This window comes from Ochotona curzoniae, unplaced genomic scaffold, assembly GCF_017591425.1.
Source record: "Ochotona curzoniae isolate NIBS_2020 unplaced genomic scaffold, NIBS_Ocur_1.0 contig_64, whole genome shotgun sequence".
NCBI classification, from domain to species: domain Eukaryota; kingdom Metazoa; phylum Chordata; class Mammalia; order Lagomorpha; family Ochotonidae; genus Ochotona; species Ochotona curzoniae.
The window spans coordinates 9,191,036-9,212,069 of record NW_024466502.1 but is presented as its reverse complement, the minus strand read 5'-3'; the positions used below and the strand labels follow the sequence as shown (position 1 = coordinate 9,212,069).

General features: G+C 43.7%; 2 protein-coding genes across 2 annotated transcripts in view; one reads left to right on the top strand and one right to left on the bottom strand.

Moving 5' to 3' along the window:
• Positions 1-21,034, top strand: part of UBAC2 (UBA domain containing 2) — a 153,489-nt gene that overhangs the window by 29,802 nt on the left and 102,653 nt on the right. The window lies entirely within an intron of this gene.
• GPR18 (G protein-coupled receptor 18) lies at positions 1,257-5,298 on the bottom strand. The gene is made up of 2 exons (XM_040991179.1): positions 5,029-5,298; positions 1,257-2,984 (listed from the first exon to the last, which is right to left on the bottom strand). The coding sequence occupies exon 2, from the start codon at positions 2,948-2,950 to the stop codon at positions 1,955-1,957; it is 996 nt and encodes a 331-aa protein (XP_040847113.1). The 5' UTR covers positions 2,951-2,984; positions 5,029-5,298; the 3' UTR covers positions 1,257-1,954.

Below are 21,034 nucleotides of genomic sequence, written 5' to 3'. Positions count from 1 at the left end.
TCCATTTGATAAAATATATAAGCATAGGTCTCAGTATAGCTGAGAGTAGGCCATGGAAACTTTAAGATTGGTAGAAAATGAAATGAAAATATAAGTTTATTTTAGGGCAAAAACTTTTGAAATTAAAAAAAAAAAACTTTGGAAATTAATGCATGCAAAGAGCCAGCGCCATGGTATATCAAGCTAAACCTCTGCCTGTGGCCCCAGTATTCCATGTGGGCACCGGTTTGATTTCTAGCTGCTCCACTTGTGATCCAGCTCCCTGCTTATGGCCTGGTAAAGGATGATTAAGTCCTTGGGCCCCTGACCCACTTGGGAGATCTGTAAGAAGCTCCTGGCTTCTGGCTGTGGAATGGCACAGATGCAGCTGATGTGGCCATCTAGGGAGTGAAACAAAGATCTGTTTCTCTCTGTCTCTCCTTCTCTCTCCTTATAGCTTTGCCTTTCAAGTAAGAATAAATCTTTTTTTTTTTTAAAAAGCCAGTCCCAAAAAGACAAATATCATGTCTTTTTAAAAAAGCTCATAGGGGTTGTATAGTAACTGTGTGATGGAGACTATCATATCCAGATGTGAGGATACAATGCAGTGTGCATCTCTACTTCCAGACAAAGATGGACTCCCAATGGAACTGTTAACTGTATCTTGATAAGAGGACACTGGACTCTCTGCCATTGTCCATGCCCACAATGATGGACATATGACTGTATGAAGAACTATAGTATAATAATGATATAGGGTAACTCAGTGAGGGGGGAGGGAATTGGGAAGGGGATAAGGTAATTTACAGGGCCTATGGAACAGTATCAGAAAATGATATTAATAAAAAGAAGTACAGTTAAAATATGTATGTTATGAAGCAACTATGTATATTCAAGGTTTTCTTGTACCAAAATAATGTGCATTTTTTTCATGTTAACATTTTTTTATTATTTATTTATTTGAAAGGCAGAGGAGCTTTTTCATGTGCTGTTTTACTCTCCAGATGGTCCCAATGGATAGAGCTCTTCCAGGCCCTAGAAAAGGAATCAGGAGCTCTCTCTGGGTCTCTCACTTGGGTCTCTCACTAGGGACTTGAGCCATTCTCTGCTGCTTTTCCCTTGGCTGTTAGCAGGAAGCTGGATGGGACGTGGAGCAGCCAGGACATGAAGCAGTGGCCGTATGGGATGCTGGTATCCCCGAAGGAAGGGCTGTGTGCTGTGCCACAACATTGGCCCCTACATGTAGGTTTTAATACCATTTTCCACACATTTTTAAAATCATTGTACTGTGTATACTGAAATTTTTATGTCAGATACGTAAGTTATCTCTCTGCATTGGATTTGGTACAAAACAGGCTCTCAGGAAGTATTTACTTAATGGCTATAGTCTGCTCTAAAAAGGGAATTCAGAGCAAGGGAGGATTGGCTTAATGGGGTCCTTTCCAGTCTCCTTCCCTTGGCTGCTTGCTGCCCTCAGGGTGGCTTGCTCTGCAGCAGTTGCAAGCAGTGACTCGTGCTTAGAACCTGAGGTATTAGATTTAGATCTGCAATCCTGAATGTAAATCAGAAGTGAAGGTACTTCATCTAGATGAAAAATGGTGTAGGCTATAGTATTCTGCATAGCAGGTAGATTTTTCCTGCTACTGACTTAACACATGAGTCATTTGCACATGGGTTTAATCCAAAAAGTTATGTCAATTATCTGCATAGGTAAGACTGAACTGTTAAATACACATCGGTTGGTTAAGCAAAATAATAAATTTAAGGAATCCTCAGAGTGTTTAATTATATGGTCACAATACCATGATTGTACCAGAGTTTCTAAAGTTTTTTCCCCCCAGAGACTAGGAAATTGATAATATATAGAACATGCCCTTACTCTGGATAGTAAAGTATATATATATATTTTTAGATTTTTTTTATTGTTAATAACATATTTTAAAGAAATTGAAGGAAAAAAATCCCCTGCTATCATTCATAGCATTTCACTGTTTATGTTGCTTAGTGAGCGTAGACTGCTGTTGCGGAAGCTTTTTCTGCGCACGCTCCGAAGGTAGTTACGGTACAGCATGACACTGATGACTCGAGCCTGAAATTGTTTTGAAACGATGTAGTAGAGAATCACGTCCAGACAGGTGCTGAGGTTCATGAGGAAGGTGCTGAAGGCCCCCCAGGGGTTGTACCTCCCTTCTTCCCCATCCAGCATCAGGAAGGCAAAGCAGATGTGGAAGGGCACGAAACAGACAAGCACCTGAACCAGGAGCGTGAGGATGATCCGAATGGACTTCTCCTTGACTTTGGGTTTCAGCCTAGATGTCCGACCGTGCAGGAGACTGTGAATGATGACTAGGTAGCACCCAATCATGATAAACAAGGGAATCAAGAAGAAAAAAATGAGTCGTGTGAAGTTCAGCATATTAACGGCTTTTAAGTGGATGATGTCTAAGATCTTCTGGCAGGTGGGGGGGTTGGAGGCCTTGTCAGGGTCCTGGTAGAGCAGGAGCAGGGGGACAGTGGTTGTCCCAGTCATAATCCAGACGCCCGCACATGCCAGCGCCGCTTTGCATGTGTTCTTGAGGTCTTTGGCATATTTCGGCTGTATGATGGCCATGTATCTGTCGGCACTAATTAGAGCGAATAGCCATAGAGCGATGCTCGGGTAAAACACTGTGAGAGCCCCGAGAATGTGGCAGAAGTGTTCTCCAAAGGGCCACTCCTCTTGCGCGTAGTAAAACATTTGAAAAGGTAAGCTCATTATAAATAGTAAGTCCAACAATGCCACATTCATCATGTAGATGGTTACAGAGGTTCGCTTCTTGGTGGTGCAACTGAATACCCACAATGCCGTGATGTTGACAAAGAACCCGATTATAAAGATGCAGCTGTAGAAGACAAGGGCTGCGATCTTGTATTCGTGTGGATATGAGTGGTTAGAAGGGGCCGGCTGGACTGGATTGTTTGATGTGCTCATCTTATAGCTTGTTGGTACGCATGATACTTAGAAACTGTAAAAATATTAAAAAAAAGAGAGAGAGAATAAAACCTTTGGTTGGAAAATATTTAACATGCTGTGAATTTTAATTTAGAGAGTATTTTATGTTACTATAGATTCAATGTATTTGTCAGTGTTTATTATTAAGAAGTGCATTCACTAGAGATTATTGCCAGTACTTATCTACCAAGGTGGTCTGGGGTATCATAACTTGTCACTTTTAATCTCCTTCATTCTGTTTAAATATTATGTAACAGATTTGTAATGTCCACATATTGAGTTTTTAAAAACTCATTATACAAAATTTTGTTATATGGATTATGGGTTAGAAAATGAATGAAAGAACCGTGAGGCTGGTTAATGACTGATCCCAGTGATTCACACTGGGGAAGCCGCATCAGCATCCCTTTCTCACTGCCGTATCCTTTCTGCCTGTGCAATACGTGGTTAAGAACCCAGTGGACACTTGTGAAATGACAGACAGACGAGGAAGGGACATTTGGTGAGGTGACCCATGGCAACTCTTCTCCAGTTTGCCAGTGAGAACTTGGAGAATTGGCCATCTACCATTTTATTTTGTTAAGTTACAAATGCTCCAAGTATTGTGTTGTTTTTACATTCTCCTGGGTCTAGGAACGGGAGCATTTTGGGTGGTGTTCTACATGGCCGGACTGTTGGAGCTGTGGGTGAGGCTTTGCAGAGACTGCTGCACTCTGTCGAATTCAAACTGAATGTCTTAAGATGAATTTAGTTCGAAGTCCATTGATGCATATTTTGAAACCATTAAATTCCCTTTACCACAAAAACTGTCGATTGCGAATGGAAAGGAGTTTATGTGTGATTCTAAATGTGACTGGGCCCCTCACCGTGTGAAGCTTCCTTCACACGTGATGCAACACCAGCTACAGAGACATTAAATATAGACTTGCTGCAAAGAGGTGGAACCTTGTGGCAGCCCTACAAATACGGGGCCCACACCAACTTTCCTTCCCAGGCCACACTTGGTAGTCTTTCTGTCGTGAGAGCTGGGTGGGCTGCTTCCTGTGGTCTGTGATGTGACATTGTTGCTGGGGAAGTCATTTTGAGCCATTACTCTGGACAGATGCAAGACTTGACTTTGTTTCTCTTCTTCTGTCCTTTGGTCCCTTACTCCTTCCTTCTTTGACTAGTTTTCCTATATTTAGGAAATATTTCCTATATTTATATATTAACCTATATTTAGGTTAAAAATTTAGAATCACATTCTACATATTTAAAAGCATACACTAAAATTTCCAAACATTGCTGTGACTAGCATATTTCTTTTTATCAAATGAGAAAACTGTAACATAGGAAATTTAAAACTCCATTATTATGGAGAAATAACATGGGAGGCTTACATTTTAGTTTTTACTCTCAATGTATTTTTAAATAGTAGCAGTTGCAGTATAAATGAGGTTTTCTGACTTTGTCTTTTTTCCAACCATGATTTTGACATCTAGATTGAGACCTTACAAACCATCTTGAATCTGTCTGTCCCTGTTGTACCCAAGCTGCTGATTCTGGAGTCCCTTTGTCACCAGCACTTGTGTCCATTCATTTAAACTTGAACAAGGTGTGGGTGATACATGCGTTTCAGGAGCACAGCTCTGTGGGCTGTGTTCTGCAGAACCAGAGAAATTTCTGGATAAATGTCAAAAGGTTGTGGCTTTCAAGTCAGCTTTTTTGCCATGGATTCCATGATTGGCTGAAATTTTTCTTAGAAATAATATGTATATTTCATGCAGTGATATAGTTACAATCAAGTGATTAAGCCAATGAGGTACCTTTAAGAGTTACCACATCAACAATTTCCTTTGAGTTGAAAAAAGTCACATTTACCCTTAATATAAAAGATACTACAGGAAGCACAGAGTCATTTCAGTGCTGTAGAAAGATACTAGAATGGGCCATTGCCAACGTGTTCACCAGTATAGAAGCAGCAGTGCCTTACTGTCATGAAACCCTGATGTGGCATATAGTAGGTAACCATTACTTGTGATAATATTATGTGATGAAGTTAATGAGATACTGCCTACCTGCCTCCTGTCGATCAAAAGGCTGTCTTCGGGATAAACATTTTCCAGTGTGCTCAGTTCTGTGAGAGGAAGCTCCTCAGTGCTGCTTGCGTGAAGATGCCTGTTTCTGGACAGGGTCGATTCCAGCGCTCCTGTGCTCGTCTTCAGCTCGCCTGTTGCGTTCAGAGTGGTTGGAGTGTAGAGCTTGCTGCAGGCTTTTCGCCCGCTGGCTTTTGCTGCTGCCTCTCTCTTTGAGGACGTGCTTGCTGAAATAAGCCTCTCTGAGCTTGTGACTTGACCGTGGATGTGGTTTTTCCCTTTCGCAAGTGATTTGCTTATGAAGTCGGGCTTAGGATGACACACCTTTAAGAGAATCATATCAAAAGAGGGGACTTCCTTTAATTATGTTACTTGGATACTTTCTCTGTACCATCTATATAGAAAGAAGCGGTTTAATGTTGAGTGGAATTGGGCTCAGTCTAGTAGCTTCTTCACTTTCCAAGCTGTGTAAATTTTGTGCAATTAGTTAGCCACGCTGAGCCCGTAGTCCCACAACTGAAAGAGACTGTCCATCTGGCCGGACTGGGAGGATCCTGAATCTGAAAGCCCCACCTGCTGAATGTAGCACCTGCACTTAGTAGGTGCTTCTAGCAGAGGCTGCCTCTTTGCTGCCATGGTGCAAAGATCACAAAGCACACATACCTTCCTTGGTAAACGTTCCTAAGAGGGTAAAACTGAGGAGCTCGATTGTGTGCCTCTGATCGGGCAAAGTGCGTTTGACACGTCAGTTGGACTTTTGTTCAAGTCCCCAGTGCTTGCTTTCCCATTTCTAGCAAACACTCTCGAAATGATTTCTTTTATACAGAGTTAATGCAAATCTAAACAAAATAATAATAATAAAAAGACTTGGGAAATCTTCAGTGAAATAGGGTACATGTGAGGAATCTCGTAGCTGAAGGAGGGACATGAAGGCCACAGAAGGAGATGTAGCCACCCAGTCCATTCCTCGCCTGCCTGCGTATTCATTTTTTTCCTTTTTATTCTTTCTCTCTTTTTATAATAATAATAATAATTCAAAACCCCTACTGTCTCATTTGCTTTAGCTTTGTGTTTTAGAGGCTTGACTGCCTCTAAAAGATGCACAAACACAGCTGTTTTTTGTTTTAGACAGGCTGAGGACCCGTGGTTTTTTTTTTTCCTCAGTCAAAGCTATAGGAAACCTATGACTTTTGAAAGTTGCTTAAATCCTTGCCCTTTAATGACAAGATAATGTGCTGGTGGTCATTCGCCAGAATAATGGGTTTGGGGAGCACCCTAAGAGCTGTTGCCTACATAGTAGGAGAATTGAGGCCAGAGAAGCCAGTGCCTGCCATTGGCAGCCAGTGCCAACCTGTGTGGGCACTGGCCAGCCTCTCTGCTCCCCTGGCTACTGGAGTGACCCCTCCCGAGATGCTCATTTGAGTTTACTCTTCACACCGGCCTTTTCTGGTGGAGTTCTGTTTATCAGCGTTTTTTCATGGAGTTGCGTTTCACTCCTGTTCCTCCTCGGCCACAAGGTCACCCTAACTGCATAGATGCCCCTCGCCTGCAGGCCTGGTCTGCCTCCCTTATTTCACATGACCATGCCACAAGTTCCCAAAAGTAAGTGCTGAGTGTGTTTGCCTGTCAAAGACTTATCTGGAAGGTGCTCTCAGGCAGAGTCAAGTCCTTTGCCATATGTAGGCATTCTTATTTCTGAATTGGTTGGTCTCTCCAAGAGGTGCTTGAGGTAGGTCAGGAACTGCCCCAGTGACCCCCAGAGTCCCAGAGAGGCCTAGGGCCTAGGGACTGGCGGGGGTCCTAGAATCTGGAAGGAGAGGGCGCTCTTGAGGCAGCTACCTTGAGGACAGCAGGAACTTCCTGTAAAGGGACGGTGGACTGAGGGCTGAGGGTCCCTGACCACACTCCTCCTGGCCTCCCTCTCTGACGCTGCTGACGGAGCCTGTACCCGCCAGCCTCCGGGACCAAGGGCAGCAGGGAGGAGAAAGAGGCAGATGGCGTTTCTACCTCACCATGCCTTTCCGCAGGGGTTATACCTTGTGTTCAGAAAAAGCTTTTTAAAGAAAGCTTGGACTTCAGAGTGGAAAAAGCTGGATTTTGGTCAGTTTTTGCTTTTCTTAAGCTGTTTCCATGGGTAAAAAATTAACCCTCTGGAGTCTCATTTCTTTTCACCTGTAGCTTATATGAAATATGTGTACAGACACCAAACACTAGTTTTCTTTTGTCTCTCTCCTGTGTGGAATGTCCCTGTTTCTTGCAGCCTCTTCAAGGTCTCCTGTCTCTAGGCTGGGGCAGAGAGAGCCCTGTGGGAGCCCAGTGTAAGCACTGTTGAGGGACCAACGTTTTTTTCTTGAACAAGGGGGTGGCAGGAAGGGGAAGTGGCCGAAGTCGTCTCTCGGGGGGCTGGCTGCTTCCGGCCTCGTGTAACCTAGAGGAAACCCATCCTGCAGCCGGGCCCCTGCTCTTGGAGCTTCTGTTGGGCCGTCGATGAGGCTGGTAGCATGGGCCTGGGACATCCACATGGAAGCCTTCCTGTGTGCGGAGTCCCTTTAATCAGCCCTTGCACTGGAGAAAAGCCTGGGCTCTGCTGGTGGGTGCTGCTCGAAACTCAGAAAGCACCCATGCTCTTTGTGCATTCCTGGCTTCTGTCTCTGGCGTAGTGTGTATACCTTAGGCTTCACCGAAGTCTGCCTTTGCAGATGTTACACTCAGCCCGGAGAGGAAAGCGTGACATTGTGCATGCTGTTTTCCCCTCCTTGGTTATCAGTCTGCACTGACCCTGGCTGCGCAGAAGGACTGTAGAGCAGCAGTGACATGTGCAGCGATGTCATTGTTCATACTGTGCGGATGGTACGAGAAGTGTGTGCGTTTCGCATGAACAGAAAAAGGGAAGGCTGCAGGTGGGTTGCACCGTTTATGGGGACACACTGGGTGGCTGCGTTGGATGGAGGGGCAGTTTGTCTAGAATCGGTGATCATGGTTTTAGAACTGGGATCCTGAGGTACCTGTGGCATTGCTTGTTTGGGGTGGTGTGGTGACAGACCCCGAAGGTACACTCATCTCTTAGGTTGCTGTTCTGTGTCATTAACAAGGACTGGTGCATCTTCAGATAGTTCATCTGTCTAGTGTCTCACAGCAGGCCCTCAGGAAATAAACATATTGACTTGACTGCTGAGTTTTCCTGTAACAAAGTTATGCCATGTCTCAAAAAAATGAATGACTAAGATCAGTACTCTGACAACGGTGGGTTTAATTGCTGCTTGCAATACCAGCATCTCTTGTCACAATGCAGTTCGTGTCCTGGCTGCTCTGCTTTTGCTCCAGCTCCCTGCTGATGTGCCTAAGAAAGCAATGGGAGATGGCCCAGGTGCTCAGGTTCCTCCCCTCCACGTGGGAGACCCACAAGGGGTGCTTGACCCTGGTGGCTGCTGCTCTTTGTGGAGTGACCCAGTGATTGGAGGATCAATCTCTCTCTCTCTCTCTCTCTCTCTCTCTCTCTCTCATATTCTGCTTTTTGAATAGGTATTCTTCTTTGTAATGAGTGGCTACTTTTTCAGCTAGATAAGTTCACAAAGAACATGAAAAATCAAAAGCAGATTAGGCTTGACCATGTAGAAGCTGTAAGCTAAGGTGCTTGAGAAGTGAATCGATGTATTAAATGTAAGAATAGTTACACAGCTAATTAGAATAAAGTCATTTGAGATTTCTTTTGGTTGTTTACAGGTTTTCAACATCAGTCATTTCAAGGCTGCGTTGTCATAAACACTGTACTTTTACTGCCACCTTCAGGCCATTAGTGGGTTTTGGAATTCTTTACCCTTAAGTCTTGTTGGAATTGAAGTAAATGTTCTAAAAGGCTATAAATTGGTAGAAGGCTGTATAAATATTTTGATGTTAATTTGTATCTCTATATTATATGATCAACAGGTCCTCATCTGTCATAGGCCATTTGTACCCTTGCTGGAAAGATTCTTGTTTTTTGTTTGTTTTTATTGATTACATTGTATTATGTGACACAGTTTTATAGGTACTAGGTTTCCCCCCCTTCCCCACCCCTCCCCCCATGGTGGATTCCTCCCCCTTGTTGTGTGACCACAGTTCAAGTTCAGTTGAGATTCCTTCATTGCAAGCATATACCAAGCATAGAGTCCAGCATCTTATTATCCAGATAAGTTCAACAGCTTCTTGGGGAGACCTTCTCTGGTCTGAAGGTAGAGCTAACAGTAAAATCCCAATCAAATTAAAAGCCCCAACATAACATCAACCACAATATATAACGTTGTGGAATTAATTGACATAGTATTGAGTAAACAACATGTTAAAAATAAAGGCAAGTTCTTAGCCACATCCTGTGACTACTTCATTGACATTTCATCAATTGAGGTGCAAAGCAGTTTATGGAGGAGTGTGCAGAGAGATCTTCAATACCTTGGTAAGGAGTACTTACTCTTTGTGTCCCACCTGGTAAGGTATATGTAAGTGTCCATGCTGACCAAGCTTTCCTTGTTGTTCTCTGCCTATCTATTCTAGTTTGTTTGTGTGTGTATGTGTGTTTGGGGGGAGGGGCTCTGGAGAGACCCTGATGGTCATTGCAGAGAGGGTGGGGACCCAAAGTTGGAACTAAGTAAGGACCAGAGAAAGCTCCTCTTCCTAGTTCCGAAGGAAGTTTACTATTCTTCTGATTCTGAGGACCGTTCAGGGTTCCTGGCTGTTGTTCTGACGTCCTTGGATTGTACAAGGAAGGATTCGGGCTTCTTCCATCCTGTATGGAAGGTCCAAAGGCGGGGGCGGGGGACATGTCCTCTGAGTTCTCGGCCCCCGAAGGCATTCCAGTTCCCCGTGGTCTCTTTAGCAGTTGGGATGTGGTCCTTGGTGCCCGTACTGAGTCTTGGTGGGGATCCGGGAGTCTCCAGGGTTGGGATACAAGCCTCCTCCTGTTCCCCTGCTCCACTCTGGGTGCCCCCCTGCTCTGGGCATATGACTTCCTGTTAATAGGTTGTTAGGATCGCTCTTGATTCCCCCTGTAAGTCTTTGTAGTTTTACTATTGTCTAATGCTGTTTTGGATCTATTGTCTATAAGTTACCTGTTATGTTCCTGATAGGTTACAGTACACGGCTTCCTCACACTTTCAAAGGAGATGGAAGATTTCTTTGCTCTCCCGCCACATTTCTAAGTTGCACAAGATTTTGAAAGTATATTAGGTTTTACAGTTTTTCAAAACACATGGGTTGAGACCATATTAATTACAGGTTCATCTGAGGAAGATTTACTGTCATTGGGAGTCTTTAGGATTGATTTGCGTCCCCAAAACTCTGAGGTTTCAGCATGGAGCTATCTAAGCAGCAATCAAAGAACCAAAATTCCAGAGCTCCCTGGCCGGTTGGTCAGCAGGCGGAATCTAGAGCCAAATGGCATACTGGCCACCCCGTGGCAGCTCCCCACATGCACGGTAGCCGCAGTGTGAGAACCAGGCATGAGACACCACCGACCCAGCCGCTATGTGGGGGCTGGATGGCCAGCCCCCCGAGGCTCAATCTCTGTCCCTTCCTGGTCTGGTCCCCAGCTCTAGCCCCGCCCTGGGGGAGCAGTGGGACAGCCCAGACCTGCTCCACAAAGCTCCAGGACCCACCTCAAAGAAGGGCGGTCCACGGGACTCCGGCAGGCCCGACGGCAGCTCCCCACGCACGCGGTAGCCGCCATGTGAGAATCAAGCATGAGACGCCACCGACCCGGGGCCCCCCAGCTGCCATGCAGCGGCTGGAGGTCCCAAAATTCTTGTTTTTTAAGAGGAAGTTTTCCTCTAGAACACTGTATTTCTGGGCTAGGAACTTGAGAAAACTCCCACTTTTATTTTATTTTTAAAATATTCATTCATTTTTATTTGAGAGGTTGATTTACAGAGGGAAAAGAGAGAGAGAGAGAGAGAGAGAGAGAGAGAGAGAGCGCCTTCTATCCAGTGTTTCACTTCCCAAATGGCCAGAGCTGAGCCAGAAGCCAGGAACCAGGAGCTTCTTCTGTGTCTCCCTCATGGGTTCAGGAGCCCAAGGACCAGAGCCATCTTCTACTGCTTTTCCCAGGCCACAGACAGAAAGCTGGATCAGAAATGGAACAGCTGGGATATCCAGATGGCATGCTGGTGCTGTATGTGGAGAAATAGCTTGATAAACCATTGTATCAGCCCCACACTTTTGTTTTTTAAAAGGCTTGTTTATTTATTGGAGACAGAGAAAGAAAGTTCCTTTCATTGGTTCACTTTTTAAAAAGATATTTATTTATTTTTATTGCAAAGTCAGATATACGGAGAGGAGGAGAGACAGAGGAAGATCTTCTGTCCGATGATTCACTCCCCAAGTGACCGCAATGGCAATCTGAAGCCAGGAGCCAGGAACTTCCTCCAGGTCTCTCATGCAGGTGCAGGATTCCAAGGCTTTGGGCCGTCCTCAACTGCTTTCCCGGGCCACAAACGGGGAGCTGGATGGGAAGTGGAGCTGCCGGGATTAGAACCGGCACCCATATGGGATCCTGGCGCGTTCCAGGCGAGGACTTTAGCCATTAGGCCACCTCACCGGGCCCCACTGGTTCATTTTTTCCAACTTGGCTGCATTGGCCAGGAATGGACTAGGCTGAAGCCAGGCAGGTAGGAGCTTCATCTGTGTCTCTCACTTGGGTGATAGGAGATTCAAGTACATGAGGCCCACGAACACGAACCATCCTCTGTTGTTCGTCCAGGCATAAGTACATGAGGCCCACGCGTACAGACCAGCCTCTGCTGTTTCACAGATTCAGGTACAGGGTCCCGTGTACACGGACCATCCTTTGCTGTGTTCCCAGGTTCGAGTACATAGAGCAGTCGCACACTGACCATCCTCCACTGTTTTCCCAGGCATGTCAGCAGCAGGGAGCTGGATTGGAAGCACAGCAACCGGGATCTGAACTAGTGCTCTTTTGGGATGCTGGCATTGCAGGCAGCAACTTAACTCACTGTACCACGATTTTGTCTCTAGATACTGCGTTTAATACTATCTTTTCATGATAGTCTGATGAGTTAAACATAAAGGTAGCTTTGGAATACATTTGTCACATTTAAAAAATATATCCATGATGTAATAGGTATCATGTAACCCATTTTTTGAAGATTTATTTATTTTTATTGGAAAGGTGACATACAGAGAGGAGGAGAGACAGAGAGGAAGATCTTCTTTCCGACGATTCACTCCCCAAGTGACCACAATGGTGTGTGCTGCGCCAGTCCGAAGCCAGGAGCCAGGAGCTCTTCCGGGTCTCCCGCGTGGGTGCAGGGGTCCCAGGTCCCAAGGCTTTGTGCTTTCTCCATTGCTTTCCCAGGCCACAAACAGGGAGCTGGATGGGAAGTGGAGCTGCCGGGATTGGAACCGGCGCCCATATAGGATCCTGGCATGTGCAAGGCAAGGACTTTAACCACTACGCTATTGCGCTGGGCCCAATCTAAGCCATTTTTAAACTTGTGGTTCAGCAGTGTCAGGTGCATTGACTTTGTTGAATAGCCACTATCCAAAACTGAAATTCTTTTCCCTGAGCATGACTACTCCAGGTAGATCATGTAAGTGGAATTATGAAGTAATTTTCTTTCTATGAGGGCTTCTTGCACTTAGCATAATGTCCTCAAGGCTCACATTTCGTAGCCTTCCGGAATCACACTGAGATGCACCTGCCTCGTTGTGTCAGGAAGCACCTGACTGCTTCTGTCATTCCTGCAGGAGCCTGCCTGCAGTGCTGGGTGTAGACCAGGAGCTGAGCTGTTCGTCTCTTCTTGCCCTCCCTCCTTTCTCTCGCTTTCATTTTTATTTTTGTTTATTTTCTTTCTCTTTCATTATTTTTTTTTCTGTCAGGATTAATTAGACACCGAGAAGATGCTTAATGGAGAAGTGATTTTATTAATCTACATTATGGCCATCATCCACACTTTCAGGATGACGTACTTTAAGAATACGTAAACTTTTATACCCCAAAAGAACCCAGGTGTCACACAGAAGCTTTTATTAATCCTTATCTTATGAGGAGAGCAATTCTTAGAATAATTTTTCTTACGTTAGTGAAACTGAAAGCAAGGGAGAAGACCTTAATATAGTCTTGGTGTGCTTGTTTGCAACCAGGGACGCAGCCACAGGGTGGCGCAAGAGAGAGATGGCACTGGGGAGCGGCTGGGCTGCTTGGTGTTCCAAGGGCAGTGACAAACCCAGGTGTTCCCGGCCCGTGAACAGCTCCTTGTCCAGCAGTGCACTCAGCGCCTTCACTTTTATCTTCATCATTCTTTATTATCTTTCATTTGTGAGTCTGTCTTTTGTCATTTATTATTCTTTCCCTCTTTTTTTGTTTTCTTTGCATTCTTCCTCTTTCCTTCCCTCTTCTTTCTTTTTTAAAATGATTTTTTCGGGCCCGGCGCGGTGGCGCAAGTGGTTAAGGTCCTCACCTAGCACGCCCGGGATCCCATATGGGTGCCGGTTCTAATCCCGGCAGCCCCGCTTCCCTTCCAGCTCCCTGCCTGTGGCCCGGGAAAGCAGTCGAGGACGGCCCAAGGCTTTGGGACCCTGCACCCGCGTGGGAGACCCGGAAGAGGCTCCTGGCTTCGGATCGGCATAGCATTGGCCGTTGCGCTCACTTGGGGAGTGAATCATCGGACGGAAGATCTTCCTCTCTGTCTCTCCTCTCTGTATATCTGCCTTTCCAATAAAAAATAATAAAAAAATAAATCTTTAAAATGATTTTTTCTGTCTTTCCTTCATTTATATCCTCTCTTCTCTCACCCTCCCCTCAAGTGAGGTAGTACCCCGCTGTGGTTTTGATTTCCATTTCCTTGACGGTGGTGGGCGAAGCTGAGCCTCTCTCGTGGAGAAATGTCTATTCAAATCCTTCGCTCAGTTGAGTTTGTTTGTTGTCAAGTGGTAGGAATTCTTCATATGTTTCAGAATTTAAGGCAATATTGGCTAGATGTTTTGCAAGTATTTTCTTTTATACCCCACGATGCCTTTTACACTGTCTTGGGACACAGGTATGCTTTTTTGGCATACTTTGTATTCTACCAGTTTGTGTCATATTCTGATGATGATAATGAAATGAAAAGTTGGGATGTTTAGATAATAAAGATAGGGTGGGGTTGATTTTTCTGAGTTGCTCAGTGGGTCCTCTCAGGGTCTTCCTCAGTGATGCTGTGGGAAGCCACCATGTCCCTGCAGGCTCTGCACTGTCACTGCCTCCAGGGGGATGTGAAACGGGCCAAGCAAGGCAACCTTCCCGCTGAGCAGCCGTGAGAGACCGGCAGCAGCTGAGGACAAGCTGTTGAAGGGGCTGCGTCGGGGAGGTGGAGTTAAAATGACAGACACCTGGGAGGGGGCAGTTAGTGGGATTTAAGACCGCAGGAGTAACCTTGCAGCACCCTCTCATGAAGGTAGAACTTCCCTTGGGATATGTAATTGTGCACTGCAGGTGCTTGGGCAGTGGCTGGCAGCACACTGGGCAGGGCTGGTGCAGGAAATCCACAGTGGTAGGTAACGTGAATGATAGCGCTTCAAACCCTGAACATCTGCTTTCTGTACTATATTCTTTGCCACCCCCTTTAAGAAGAGAGAGAAATGTGTATTTATTTACTTGAAAAAGACAGAGGAGATATCTTTCATCCACTGATTTACTTCCCAGATGACTGCCCTAGCGGGGCTGGAGCAGACCAGAGACAAGTGTCTGGAACTCAGTCCAGTCTCCCATGTGGGTGAGAGAAGAGCCCGGTGGTTAAGCCGTGTCCCACTGCCTCCCAGGGTGCACATTGGTGGGAAGTTGGAATTCAACAATGAGCCGGTATTCAAACCCAGTCACTCTGATACAGGGTGTGGGCATCCCAAGCAATATTTTATCTGACGGACCAAATACCTGCTTTATTGTAAAACATACAATAGGGCCTGGCACAATGGTTCAGTGGCTAAATCCTTGCCTTGCTCGCACCGGGATCGCATATGGGTGCTATTTTGTGTCCCCTGGCTGCTCTGCTTCCCATCCAGCTCCCTGCTTGTGGCCTGGGGAAGCAGTCAAGGATGATCCAAAGCTTTGGGACTCTGTACCCACGTGGGAGACCTGGAAGAAACTCCGGGCTCTCAGCTTCAGATTGGCTCAGCTCCAGCAGTTGTGACTGCTTGAGGAGTGAACTAGCAGATGAAAGATCTGTCTGTCTTTCCCTCTCTCTGTACCTGTAAAATCTGCTTTTCCAAAAAAATTTTTTTAAAAAGTAAAACATACACATGTATACTGTGGATTCTCAGGCTTTGAGAAGTAGAGGAATTTGTTAGAATCTAGCATGTAACTATTTTCCTGTAAGTTTTATGGTCCTGTGCAGGCTGACATTGCCACATACAGCTTGTTTCAGGACATAATTGAGGAGTTGTTACATTAGTGGATTTAAACTGTAAAATGAGCTTTTTGTGAAAGAATTCATTTTGTGTGTGTGGGTGTGTATAACCTAAATGACTGATTTTGCGCTCTGTAACCAAGGTATTTTTTTTTGAAAATTATTTCTATTTGAAAGGCACATTTACAGAGAGAAAGTCTTCTAGTTTTCTGTTCATTGGTTCACTTGCCAAATATGCTGCATGGCCAGGGCTGAGCCCCCGGACAACTTGGAGCGAGGAGCTGCTTCTTGAGCTGTATTCCTCTGCTTTCTCGGGCATATCAGCAGCTGGGATGCCACAGGAAGAGGTCTAACCTACTAGGCTATGGTGCTGGTCCCATCCAGAATGTTTTTCAGTGTTGAAAACATACTTCTAGGCTATAAATACTTAAGAGGGCTAGAATGAGGCCGTCCTGACACCATTAAGAGCTAAATAATGAGTTGGTATGATGAAGTTTTTGAAATATTTGTAATGTAAAATGTCCATAATACATTAATACATTATGTGTTTAATTTATCACAAGGAATTCTCACAGATTTACTATATGCGCTGTGTATGCTGCTCGGTTCAGGTATTGCTTCTTCCCTGGAATGAGCCCACTCTGCAGTCACACCCATTTCCACTAGGTGGCAGTGTTGGGCAGAACTTGAGAAAACCTATACCCAATACCCCATTAACATCAATGGACAGATTAACGGGACAGAAACTCAGCAAAGAAACAACAGAGCTCATCCAAACACTAGAGCAAATGGACTTAATTGATACCTACATAACCTTTCATCCTACAGACTGAAAATACGTATATTTTTTTATCAGTGCATGGAATTTTCTCCAGGATTGACCATGTTACAGGCCACAACAAATTTTAAAACATCAAAATCATACCATGCATATTCTCAGACAATCATGCAGTGAAGCTGGAGACCACAGCTCAAAATACCTCAAAGACATGCAAAATCTGGAGACTGAAAAATATGCTGCTAAATGTACAGTGGGTTATAGAGGAAATCAAAGGGGAAATAAAAATTGCTTGAAACAAATGAAGGCATGACACAACATATCAAAACTTATGGGACACGATCAAGGCAAGAGGAAGGTTCATCTCAGTCAGTGCTAATGTTAAGAAATTAGAAAAGCACCAAGTAAATGAACTAACTGTACATTTGAAGGAGTTAGAAACACAACGGGAAAGCAGCCCTAAGATCAGCAGGAAAAAAGAAATAACCAAAATAAGGGAGGAAATAAAACAAAGAGAGACCAAAAGAGCAATACATAAGATCAATGAATCAAAGAGCTGGTTCCTGGATCAGATTAACAAAATAGACTCCCCACTAGTCCAACTAATAAAAAAAAGTAAGGGGGAAGATACCCGTCAATAACATCAGAGAAAAAAGGAAATGTAGCAAGATACCTCAGACATGACATAGAATTATTAGGAACTGTTACAAGCAACTATAGGCCAACAAATCAGAAGACCTAGAAGAAGTGAACATATTTTTGTACATATACAGTGTACCAAAACTGAATCGTGTAGCAATTAATAATCTAAATAGACCTATAACAAGAATTGAGATTGAATCAGTAATTAAATCCTTCCCAACCAAAAAGCCCTGGACCAAATGGCTCAATACAGAATTCTACAAAATGTTTCAGGAACTTACCCCAATCCTCCAAAAACAATTCCACACAGTAAAAAGGGAAGAGATCCTTCTAAACTCTATGAAGCCACTGTCACCTTAATAACAAAGCCAGAGAGAGATACAACAGTAAGAGAATTATAGGCCAATATCCCTGATGAACATAGACGCAAAGATTCTCAGTAAAATGGTTGAAGAGAATTATAGACCAACATCCCTGATCCTCAAAGATCCTCAACAAAATACTAGCCAATAGGATCCAACAGTACATCAGGCAGGTCATTTACCCAGACCAGTGAGATTTATCCCCAACATGCAGGGGTGTTTAACATTTACAGATCAATAAATGTTATTCACCACATCAACTATTTGAAAAATAAAAACCATATGATCATCTTAGTAAATGTAGAGAAGATATTTAACAAAACCCAACACCTCTTCATGCTAAGAACCTTAAGCAAGACAGGCATAAAAGGAACATTCTATAACTCAATCAAAGCAATTTATGAAAAACCCGATGCCAGCATCATACTAAATGTGGAGAGACTGGAAACCTTTCCACTAAGATCTGGAACTAAACAAAGATGTCCACTTTCACCACTGCTCTTCAGTATCGCATTGGAAGTCCTTGCCAGAACAATTAGGCAAGAAAAAAACAAATTAATGGAAATCAAATTTGATTTCCAAACTGAGAAATTGCAATTATTCCGATTTGCAGATGACATGATTCTCTACATGGTAGAACTGAAAGATTCAATCAAGAAACTATTGGAACTCATGAGAGAATTTGGCAGGGTAGCAGCATACAATATTACCGAACATAAATTGATGGCACTAGCGTACATTAATAGTTCCATGTCTGAAAAAAAAAAATTCTAAGTACAGTCCCCTTTAAAAGAACAGAGAGTGGGTCCAGTGCTGTGGCCTAGTGGCTAAAGTCCTTGCCTTGAACTTGCCAGGATCCCATATGGGTACCAGTTCTAATCCTAGCAGCTCCACTTCCCATCCAGCTCCCTGCTTATGGCCTGGGAAAGCAGTTGAGGATGACCCAAAGCTTTGGGACCCTGCACCCTCGTGGGAGACCCGGAAGAGTTTCGTGGTTCCCGGTTTCAGATCGGCACAGCACGAGCCATTGTGATTACTTGGGGAGTGAATCATCAAACGGAAGATCTTCCTCTCTATCTCTCCTCCTCTCTGTATATCTGACTTTGTAATAAAAATAAATATATATATATTTTTAAAAAAGAGCAGAGAGGAATCTCAAATACCTTGGAATTAACCTAACCAAAGATGTGGAAACCTCTACAATGAAAATTATAAAATATTAAAAAAAAGAGAAAGAAATAGAAGACATTAGAAGATGGAGAAACTTGCCATGTTCCTTGATCAGCAGGATCAGCATCATCAAAATGTCCATATTACTGAAAGTAATATTCACACTCAATGTAATCCCAATCAAAATCCCAACAACATCCTTCTCAGAAATAGAAAAAATGATACAAAAGTTCACCTGGAAACACAAGAGACCACAAATAACCAAAGCTGTCCTGAAGAATAAAAGTCAAGCTGCAGGAATCATAATTTCAGACCTCAAGACATACATACTATAGAGCAGTAGTCATCAGAACAGTCTAAAAACAGGTACAGAAACAGAGATCAATGGAATGGAATAGAAACACCAGAATGGGGCCCACATGGGTACAGCCAGTTAATCTTCAGCAAGAGAATGGAAAATAGTCCAGGGAAAAGTCTGATCTCTTCATCAGATGCTGTTGGGACAACTGGATAGCAGCCTGCAGAGGTAAGAAGCAAGATCCACATGCCACCTTCTACAAAAATCAGCTGCAAATGGATCAAGGACCTGAATCTGCACCCAGAAACCAGCAACTATTAGAGGAAAAATAGGAAGCACCCTACAATACATAGGAATTGGGAAAGACTTTTTAGAAAAGTCACCAAAAGTGCAGGCAGTCAGAGCCAAAATAAACAAAGGGGACTACATCAGGCTGAGAAGCTTCTGTACAGCAAAGGAGATGATCAACAAAGTGGAGAAGCAACCAGTGGAATGGGAGAAAATGTTTACACACTACACAACTGATAGGAGGCAAATATCCAGGATTAACAAAGGGCATCAGAAACCCAGTGAGAGCAAAGCAAACAACCCTGTGAAGAAATGGGTGAAGGAAATGAACAGGCATTTTTCAAAAGAACAAATTCAAATGGCTAGTGGACATATGAAAAGATGCTCAGGCTCCCTAGCCATCAGGGAGATATAAATGAAAACTACACTGAGGTTCCACCTAACTCCAGCGAGACTGGCCTACATGCAAAACTCTGCTAACACCTGCTGGCATGGCTGTGGGGAGAAAGGTATCCTCCTTCACTCTTAATGGGAGTGTAGGCTAATACAACCACTATGGGAATCAATATGGAGAGTGCTAAGAGAACTGCAAATAAACCTGCCATATAACCCATCTATCCTAGTTCTGAAATTATATTCAAATGAAATGAAATATGCATATGAGAAAGGGATCTGTAATCTTACATTTACAGCAGCACAATCTACAATAGCAAACACATGGAAACAACCCAGATGTCCATCCAAAGAAGAGTGGTTAGAGAAACTATGTTATATCTACTCCATGGACTACTACTCAACCATTAAAAAGAATGAAACTCTACCATTTGCAACCAAATGGTCCCAACTAGAGACCATCATGCTCAGTGAAACAAGTCAATCCCCAAAGGACAAATATCATACATTCTCTCTGATACAAAACAACCTTCATGAAAAATGCAAGATCAATAGCTCTTTTAATACTATTTGTGCTACATCTCAGGGGGTTTGATACTTTTGTTTTTATTTTCATGCATTCAACAAAACATTTTTTTCTTATTAATTTCCTCACTGATTCATAGCATTGTTTGCTTCAAAAGTCTTTGATTTTCTTTTTCATTTCTTCAGTGACACATTGGTCATTCAGTAGCAGTAGCATGTTATTTAACTTTGTGTTGTAAATTCTGTGTTTTTGGCTTTCATTTAAAGGGATGTATAGTAACTGTGTAGTAGAGACTATCATAGACAGATGTGAAGATGTAATGCAGTGTGCATCTCTACTTACAAATCAAAGATGGGCTCCCAATGAAACTATTGAATTTATCTTAACAATAGGATGCTGGATTTTCTACCATTGCCCATGCCTGCAATGTCAGGATTCACTTAAATAGCAGAATGATGGACATATGACTGATTGTGAAGGACTGTAGTACTGTAATATTAGTAGGGAAGGGCGAGGATTTGTTGGCAACGGCCCGCATCTCTGCATACCCTGAGCCAAGCAGAGGGGCTAGGGTTATGAGACAAAACAGACAACACACAGTGGATCATTCTTGTGAAGAGAATGCCAGTTTATTCAAAGTCAAGCTGCATCTTTACAGTCTGCTTGGCCCCTGCCAGCACTTTCCCAATGCTCAAGCAACATCTAAGCTCCCCCGAGGGCATGTAAAAAGGGGAAGCAGGAAGGAGGGAAATTGCAGTCAAGCCAGGGGCTAAATGTGTCAGGCCAAGATTGCCCTTCCTGTTACACCTTGAGAACCAAGCTAAGCTGTGGAGTTAACCCTTGGGAGACTGGGGCCTACAGGGATTTGGGGAGGGAAAAGGGAAATCTGGGATCCTATGAAACTGTATCATGGAGTAGTAAAATAAGAGGTTACAATTGAAGCTCACTTGATGAAGCATTTTGAAATCAAAGTAAGAGCAGAATTTTTGTTAATACAGGCAACTTTCCCAGTTAACCTGGGACTTTCTAAAACTTCTAAGGTATAGTTAGAATTAAAAACTGGTTTTACTTGTTTTAATGTTATTTATGAAATATAGAGTGCCAGAGAAGGTGGTTGAAGAGAGAGATTTTCTTGCCGCTGATTCACTCCCTAAAAAC

What these genes read in the sequence shown, in the direction of transcription:
- GPR18 (XM_040991179.1), bottom strand. Translation starts at nt 2,950, where the DNA reads ATGAGCACATCAAACAATCCAGTCCAGCCGGCCCCTTCTAACCACTCA.